Genomic DNA, 9,297 nt, shown 5'->3' with positions numbered 1-9,297 from the left:
GAAGGTTGCGGCGGTGGAATTAGGTTTTTGGCTCCGTATCTGATCGTTTGGGGGTACGTAGGTATATATAGGAGGAAGGAGTACGTCGGTGGAGCAACAGGGGGCCCAAGAGGGTGGAGGGCGCGCCCTGGGGGGTAGGCGCGCCCCCTACCTCGTGGCCTCCTCTTTTGTTTCTTGACGTAGGGTCCAAGTCTCCTGGATCATATTCTTCCTAAAAATCACGTTCCCGAAGGTTTCATTCCGTTTGGACTCCGTTTGATATTCCTTTTCTCCGAAACTCTGAAATAGGCAAAAACAGCAATTCTGGGTTGGGCCTCCGGTTAATAGGTTAGTCCCAAAAGTAATATAAAAGTGAATAATAAAGCCCAATAATGTCCAAAACGGTAGATAATATAGCATGGAGCAATCAAAAATTATAGATACGTTGGAGACGTATCAGGGCACGGGGCGCGAGCCATGCGTGGCGAGCGTCGCTCCACAACACCCAGTGCAGCTGCCACCTCTGACGTGGGCGGCGAGCTGTGCGTCTGCGTCAATATCCCAGGCCTCAATAGGGCCGCTCCTCAGGAGCTCTTCTTGCCGTCCCGCGTCGGTCGGTGTGAAGGCCGCCCCCACAGCTACGTCCGCATGTCGTTTGTCCTGCCGAACGCAGCTGCCTCGCACCAGCACCACATGCAGAGCATTCTGGCAGCTCACGAGGCCACGTGCCAGGCGATCCTGACAATGGAGATGCCGGAACTTCGTGAGCCCGCCGGACCTCCAGAGCCCCCTGGGGCTCAGGAGCCAGTCGGCTTGTGAGGAGCGAGTTCTGCAGCGCGCGTCTTCAGCCACTGCAACACTTCTACAGCGACGTTGCTAGGTGACTTTTTGGTTTGTTCAATTGAGGGCGCCCCACGAGCTGCATTATCCTCGGGCTGTCAGGGCCGGCCCCTGTAGCTGCACCATTTCGATTCATGTACTCCGAACCAGTTATGCATGCTCCAGTTGTCATGGTTGTTGGTATTTCTCCTACCGTTTCGTTATCTATGGAGTCACCACTCGCAGCCTCTGCGCCTTGCTAAACCGGCCTCTTGCTCATCCCGCAACGGGAGCTACTGGCACGGCGCCTGTGCTCGGGTATGTCCCTGTAGTGCTGATAAACCTAAGAGACTAAGCTCTGGCTCGCGGCCCGGCCAGCGCACGTCACCTCACCGGGTCCTTAGTGCCTTCGTCCTCTTCCGGAAAGATCATCGGCGGGATGGCAAGCGCGGCTGCATGCCGTATTTTCCTATTTTTGGCTAACTCGTAGGAACTTCCGGAGCGGGGACCACTAGCAGCTTCGCCCGCCTCTCGGGGCGCAACACCTCCTGGAGCACCCCCTCAGAGCCAGCCATTCCTTCTCTGGCGCAAGTCACTTGCACGTTAAAGGGGGGCTTGAGCACCGCGCCTCAAGGGCTCCTACTGGCTCTCGGGCCCTCAACCCCTGGCCTTGACCACGGCATCGCGACCTGGCATACCAGCGGCGGCAAAGCCTTGCTCGAGGGTCGGGACCCGACGATGTAGAGCACCCAGACGAGCGAGAGAGATGGGGTTGGCACGAGCCCTGCCCAGAGGCGCCATCAGGAGGAAGACATAACTTAACGCCAGGCAAGAAGATTGTCCTTGCAAAGAAGAAATTACCGCAGGCCCGCCAAGATAAGTCACCTCTCGTATGACGGCACGAACCTCACAATCCGCGTTTTGTCTCTAGCGATCTCGCTCGAGCAAGGACATTTCCCGTTCATCCTTTCAAGAGCCGCTTGCGCGCCAAAGTGGACCTCCTGAGCATCGCGCCTCAGGGGCTCTTACTGGACCTCGGGCTGCTTACCTCCTGGCCTTGACCATGGCATCATGACCTGGCATACCAGCGACGGCCGAAGCTTGCCTGTGGACTGGGTCATGTCGGCGTAGAGCACTAAGCTATCGCAGGAACGAAAGGGGGAACCATGCCCAAGCGAGAGATGCAAGCACGACATCGAACCAGAAATGATAGCATTAAAGTGCGAGTGTCATAGTTTTTTTACATACCCCCACGGGGCTCGTCATGGTTTTATGCAGAAGTGAAGCAAAATGAAAAAACCCCTAAGAGCCATAGCCTGGGCGACATCATCAACAACACCGGGATAGCGTTATTCCTCCCCCTAGGTCCGGCCGCAGCGGCGCGGTGGCTCGTAGCTATCGTTGTCGCTCAATTCCGGTCCGGATGAGGCGCCGCTGCTGTCGGAGGTGTCGCGAACAAGGCCAAGGGCAAGTTCACCACCAGTGGCCTAGCCGCCTTGGCCGCCTCCCCTGGGGCAGCATTCCAGGTGCCAGCCTTCCTCGCCGAAGGCCTTGAAGGAGAGCATCGAGGCTCCGTCGTACTCAAAATGGATGGCGTGGCCTCCCTCCGGGCGGCAGGCGCGGGCGATCGCCCCCCATCCCCGGGTCATGAAGACATCGCCGGAGTCGATGACCTCGACTTCCACTTCAGAAGCCTGGCCATAGCATCCGTCGCGTAGCAGCCACAACTCGACAGGCCCTCTCGGCGGTATCTCCCTCGTGAAGGACCGCGGGAGCCGGATCCAGGTGCGCGGCGGCATTGCCACCCACACCACGAACTCGTGGGCCGTGCCTTCAGCATGGGTCCGCGAGCAGGGTGGCCATACTGCCACCGCTTGTTCTCCTCCGCGGCTCTGTTCCTCGCGGCATCTGGCACCACTCCCATGGGTGGGGCTCCGCGCGCAAGCGTACACGGGGACCGGGAAGCCCGATGGAGCGCGTTCGTCCCAAGGCCGCGTCACCACGGGCGCCGCGGCAATGTCACGAGAGCAATCAAGCCTCTTCTTCGGCGCGAGTAGCTCAGGTTCCACCTAAGGGGTTTTTCCCTTCTCCATGGCGGAAAACCCCCTCACTAGCGCCATGGACGCTCTATCAGGACGGTGGGACAAAGTAGGAGCAAGCAACAAGAAGACGAAGATGAGCCGGGGGGTTCCGCCCCCTCTCGCATTTATAGCCAAGGAAGGCCAATCGCCGGCCTCTCGCGGTTCCAAGTGATGATGGTTTTCTTGCATGCATCAAGGTGTTGTCAGGTCGGGAAGTTGTCGAGGCAGTGTGGGGAAGTGGAGACGTGATACGTCTCCACTCTATAATTTTTGATTGTTCCATCCTATTATATTATCCATCTAGGATGTTTTATATGCATTTATATGCTATTTTATATGATTTTTTGGACTAACCTATTAACCTAGAGCCCAGCGCCAGTTTTTTTTCCTTGTTTTTTGAGTATCGCAGAAAAGGAAAACCAAACGGAGTCCAATTGACCTGAAATTTCATGGAGATTATTTTTGGACCAGAAGAAGCCCACGGAGTATCGGAGATGGGACAGAAGAGTCCCGAGGCACCCACGAGGGTGGGGGCGCCCTACCCCCCTGCGCACGCCCCCCTACCTCGTGGCCGCCTCGGAGACCCCCCCTGACTTGTTCCCGATGCCAAAAATCCCTATAAATATAAAATAAACCTAGATCAGGAGTTCCGCCGCCGCAAACCTCTATAGCCACCAAAAACCAATCGGGGCCCCGTTCCGGCACCCTGCCGGAGGGCGATCCATCACTGGTGGCCATCTTCATCATCCCGGTGCTCTTCATGACAAGGAGGGAGTAGTTCACCCTCGGGGCTGAGGGTATGTACCAGTAGCTATGTGTTTGATCTCTCTCTCTCTCTCTCGTGTTCTTGATTCGGCACGATCTTGATGTATCGCGAGCTTTGCTATTATAGTTGGATCTTATGATCTTTCTCCCCCTCTACTCTCTTGTAATGGATTGAGTTTTCCCTTTGAAGTTATCTTATCGGATTGAGTCTTTAAGGATTTGAGAACACTTGATGTATGTCTTGCATGTGCTTATCTGTGGTGACAATGGGATATTCACGTGATCTACTTGATGTATGTTTTGGTGATCAACTTGCGGGTTCAGTGACCTTGTGAACTTATGCATAGGGGTTGGCACACGTTTTCGTCTTGACTCTCCGGTAGAAACTTTGGGGCACTCTTTGAAGTTCTTTGTGTTGGTTGAATAGATGAATCTGAGATTGTGTGATGCATATCGTATAATCATACCCACAGATACTTGAGGTGACATTGGAGTATCTAGGTGACATTAGGGTTTTGGTTGATTTGTGTCTTAAGGTGTTATTCTAGTACGAACTCTATGATAGATCGAACGGAAAGAATAGCTTCGTGTTATTTTACTACGGACTCTTGACTAGATCGATCAGAAAGAATAACTTTGAGGTGGTTTCGTACCCTACAATAATCTCTTCGTTCGTTCTCCGCTATTAGTGACTTTGGAGTGACTCTTTGTTGCATGTTGAGGGATAGTTATATGATCCAATTATGTTATTATTGTTGAGAGAACTTGCACTAGTGAAAGTATGAACCCTAGGCCTTGTTTCCTAGCATTGCAATACCGTTTACGCTCACGTTTACCACTTGCTACCTTGCTGTTTTTATATTTTCAGATTACAAATACCCACATCTACCATCCATATTGCACTTGTATCACCATCTCTTCGCCAAACTAGTGCACATGTACAATTTACCATTGTATTGGGTGTGTTGGGGACACAAAAGACTCTTTGTTATTTGGTTGCAGGGTTGTTTGAGAGAGACCATCTTCATCCTACGCCTCCCACGGATTGATAAACCTTAGGTCATCCACTTGAGGGAAATTTGCTACTGTCCTACAAACCTCTGCACTTGGAGGCCCAACAACGTCTACAAGAAGAAGGTTGTGTAGTAGACATCAAGACGCCCACGTCCCATCAAGTGCCACGCGTCGACTCGGTCCGCAGGCGATAGGGGCCTGCGGTGCTTCGCCCTTGCCCTTTGGCTTCGCCTCGAAGCCAAGTCCGAGCGCGCCTTGGGCCCGAGGGCTACTGTCGGCGTTCTAGGAACCAGGGTACCCAGACTTGCCAGCCTGAGGCCCACGGCGTGGCTCCGTCGGCGGCCTGGTACAGCCCATCTTCAGCATCTTCAAAACATGACCCTCGCGAGGGGCCAAGCATCGCGAGGCGGACGACGCCAAGTCCTCTGGAGGGAGCGGCCTCCTCAGGTGTGCTCCCGAGGAGCGGAGATTCTATGCAGGAGCCCACCTCATGAGGTTGAGGTGACGCAAGCCGAGACGACCAAGGCCAGGCGGGCGCCAGCGGGCACAGAGCAGCAGGTTTCCTCTTTGGTGCTAAGGAGGCAGATGCAGGCGCGGGGTCCAGAGGAATCAGCCAAAGGTTTCCATTCCCGTGCAACAAGACCAAGACCACCAGGACGGCAGGACGGATGTCATCACCGATACCACCACGGTGTCACGACTAGAAGCTTTGCAGGCGAAGACCACCTTTCGTCAGGATAGGATGTACTTCTTGTCCCCCTTCAAAATTGGCCACTATGGGATCCCTTCCCGCCTCCATTTGGAGGAAGAGGACCAAGGCCACTATAAATATAGGCTAGCCACCACCATAAGGGGGATCCGATCCTTCCGCACCGCAACACACCACCCCTTCACCAGAGCAGACCTCGCGAGGTTGTTCTTGCTCTGTACTAGTTCATCCACAGCCCCTCGTGAGGCTAATCCACCCAAAGCAGGAGTAGGGTATTACACCGCAAGGTGGCCCAAACCTGGCTAAACGGTTGTGTCCATCTTCTTGCTTGTTCATCGGGCTAGGCCGTGGGGGCGACGAACCAGTTGGCTGAAGAGGTTGAGTTCTTTGCACACGCACAAGAGTTCGAACCTTTCTTGGGTCTGCGGAGCCCCGAATCCGACAGCGGCCTCATCCGTACAGGATGGGGGCGAGGATGAGGACAAGGAGGAGAGTGCCTCCTCGCACTCTAAGAAGAGGGCGGCGTCCGAGGGCCAAAGAGGTTCAGCACCCTCAAGGTCTAAAGAGGAAGCACCGGCCCAAACTGGTCCTGTCTGATAGCTCAGACGAGGAGTCTGAAGTGTCAGAGGAGATCCCGAAGAAGGGTCCCAGGCTCAAGCCCCCGGCCAGCAGGTATAGGGCTGGTATTTTCAGCTACCCTCATTTTTCAGCAATTCATTCTGGTCGGAGGCTAACTCCTCAAAATTGCAGTCCTCCACGCGACCGCCCCGTCGAGCAGACCTCGGAGGGGATGTCCCCACCCGCCAAACTGGCGGACAGTGGGTCTATGGCGCATTCCACGCCTCCTCTAATCCCTGAAGAGGTCGGGGAGGTGCGGTCCCGAAGGACTCCTCCTCCTCCGAACACAGAGGGGGAGGTTGACGCCATGATGGCCAAGGTTAACACCTCGGTCACTGAAGACCAGGAGGGCGTGTTCCTCCTGGCTGATGTGGGAAGGGAGTCCGGACCGTCCGGACCCCATCAGCCGTCCGCTCCTAAGCCCCCAAGGCCTTCGACGGCACAGGTTCCTCTTCCCAGTGGAGAAGGGGTCGGGAAGCCGATGCCAGCGCCGAACACCTCCAAACGGGCGACAGCTGGCTGGCCGGACGCGCTAGAGGAGTTGGTGAACAACTCTGCCATCGTTGATGGGCACCGCACTCTTATGAGTGCGGTCATGCAAGGTGTTCGGTCCGTCCAATCCGGACTGAACAACGCTATCCAGGGCCTTCTAACAGGCTTTGAGGTAAGTCAAGTAATGCTATTTTCTCATAAAGCGGTTGTCACCTTTAGTTTGGGTAGGCCGTGTACATGCCCCCGAGACTCTACAAGGACTTCGGAGAAGCCTGCAGAGGATCAAATTTGGTAGGCCGATTAATAATGTCAACATTTCTTTTGCTGACACAGGCATCTTCCGTTGCTGCGGCTGCTAATGCCGCAGCACTGGAGGAGATGGATCAGAAGCTCAAGCATTCTGATAAAGAGCTTGACCTTGTCAACAAACGGCTTGACGAGGCGCAAGGTAAGCCTTTTGATAAGATGTATATTTGCTTGATGTCGGATATTGATGATCCGGACTGTATGCTGATCTGCTATCATGATGATCTTGTAGCTGCCGCCGCCGAGGTCGAGGGCTTGGGAGAGGCCTTGAAGAAAGCCGAGGCAGAGGCGGTAGCAAAGAAAACGGCCATTGACAAGGCGGTGGCCGAGCTCGAGAAGGCCAAGCTCGCTGGTGAGCAGCACGAGGCTCGAGTGACCGAAGTTCAAGTGGAGCTCCAGAATGCCGCCAAGAAGCTGGAGGTCCTTGAGAAGGAGTAGGAGGAGCGATCCTCCCAGCTGTCCAAGGTGGAGAAAGAGCTCCAGGAGGCAAGGACTGAAGTGCGAGGTGTCCGGGAAGAGCTCCGCCAAGTCGGGCGAATTGCAAATGGTAAGAAATACTTAATACAGAGTATGTTCAGAGGCAATAGATTCACCCTACTGACGCGGGTCTGGCGCTCCGCAAGCGTCTTCGCCTAACTTCCGAAGAATGTGGCGGCCGCGGCGAAGCACTATGCTACTCACGGGGAGGACTTCACGCAACTGCTCTTCTGGTCACAGTTTCTGATTCTGAGCGTGCTCCCCTCCTTAGCAATCAAATGAAGTAGTTGATGGAGATGCATCGGATTTCCGAGCTGGCCGTGAAGGACCTTTGTGTCAGTATGTGGCCCACCGAGCCCATTCCAGACACCTACTTCGGCCTTGTGCAGAAGCTGCGGGAGGCACCACTCCGGATTGACGCCATGAAGCGCTCAGCGTGCCTTGAGGAGGCGAGGCTTGCGTTTGCAAAGACAATGGTGCATTGGCCAAAGATTAATTCAATGGACATGGCCACTGGTCGTCTGGCCAAAGGAAAAGAGCATTGCCGCCCTGAGCAATACTTTGCACAGGTGATGGGTGGCACGCGGGCGATAGAGGGCTAGTGTTAAAAAGATGTAATGCTTGAATGATTGTATTAAGTTTTTACTAGTTGGACCTTATGCTTTATAATGCGTCCACCTGACTTATTTTATATTGTTATGATTTTAATTTTGACTCCTATTCGGCCGTATGTTTATTCTGAAAGCTACCAGTTGTAGGCTTCAGCCCCCAGGTGAATGTCACGAGGGGTGCTTTGTCCCCGCGATGTTACCCTTAGCCAACGTCTTGGTACCCGGAGGCGGTAGCGTGTGAGCAAAACTAGACAATCAGACTATTCGGTTTTACTGCTTTCACTTAGCCTTAGGAGCTTGACAGTGGGGGCTAAGGACTAGCCCCTTGTGTTTTGCAATGTACTTTGGGGTAAATGCCTGCCCTTTCTGATCACGTGGTTTGTGTTAAGACGAACCCTTCGTGTGACACGCAAAATCGCCAATGATTTTTAGAGTCAAACCTCGTCAGCGGATCGCTGATCAGTTCGCGCTTACTATGACGGTCAGTTTTCGGCTTTCTCCTCCTGATGTACTTGACCGGGCGAGCCAGAAGTACAATCGCAGGGGTTCTTTCTTTGCCCTATTAGCCGAACATGTGAAACATAAGGGGAAAGCACAGGAGCTGGGCAACCCAACTATTGACCTAAGACATAGTTCGGAACGTTATGCATATAGTGCAATATCCGAGATGTCGAACACTCAGCAGAAAGCAGTGTCGTACTTTGGGTGCCGAGCTGATATGGAAATCGAGCTCTAGATTAGTTAACCGATCATGTTTTCATGTCGGACTGTTCGAAGAGCGGGGGGGATCGGAAAGGAAATAGACAATCACAAGATGCGGATATCCGAGCACCATAAAGGGCATTTTTATTATTTCTCATAGGCTCAAGATGTCTAACCGTACAATTCGAACTACGAAGGCATTAGTTGTAAAAAAGGAAAAAATTACAGAGTATGACACCCGAAGTGAGCGTTCTGTGTTGTCGTTAATGGTTATGACACCCGAAGGACCAGGCATCTTCAACTTGAGGTACGCGTAATGTGGAACGGCATTAAACTTGGCGAACGTCGTTCGGCCGAGGAGGGCGTGATAGCCGTTGCGGAAAGGTGCAATGTCGAAGATCAAGTCCTCGCTTCGGAAGTTGTCCGGAGAGCCGAACACTACTTCAAGCGTCACCGTGCCTGTGCAGCGGGCCTCCACTCCCGGGATGACCCCCTTGAAGGTGGTGTTACTGGGTTTGATCCTTGACGGATCGATCCCCATCTTCCTCACTGTGTCTGCATATATCAGATTGAGGCTACTGCCCTCGTCCATTGGGACTCTAGTGAGGTGGAATCCATCGATGATGGGGTCCAGTACTAAGGTTGCGGATCCTCCATGGGGTATGCTGGTCGGGTGATCCCTGCGATCGAAAGTGATCGGGCGGGCTGACCATGGATTGAACTT

At 53.9% G+C, this 9,297-nt stretch overlaps 1 protein-coding gene across 1 annotated transcript; it reads right to left on the bottom strand.

Moving 5' to 3' along the window:
* Nucleotides 1-8,433: 8,433 nt before the first annotated feature.
* On the bottom strand, nucleotides 8,434-9,165 carry LOC141026039 (uncharacterized). Its single transcript, XM_073501988.1, has 2 exons — nucleotides 8,800-9,165; nucleotides 8,434-8,493 (listed from the first exon to the last, which is right to left on the bottom strand). The coding sequence occupies exons 1-2, from the start codon at nucleotides 9,163-9,165 to the stop codon at nucleotides 8,434-8,436; spliced, it is 426 nt and encodes a 141-aa protein (XP_073358089.1).
* Between the last annotated feature and the right edge of the window lie 132 nt (nucleotides 9,166-9,297).

The sequence above is a fragment of the Aegilops tauschii genome, chromosome 6, assembly GCF_002575655.3.
Source record: "Aegilops tauschii subsp. strangulata cultivar AL8/78 chromosome 6, Aet v6.0, whole genome shotgun sequence".
NCBI lineage: Eukaryota > Viridiplantae > Streptophyta > Magnoliopsida > Poales > Poaceae > Aegilops > Aegilops tauschii.
This window is presented reverse-complemented; position numbering and strand designations above follow the sequence as displayed.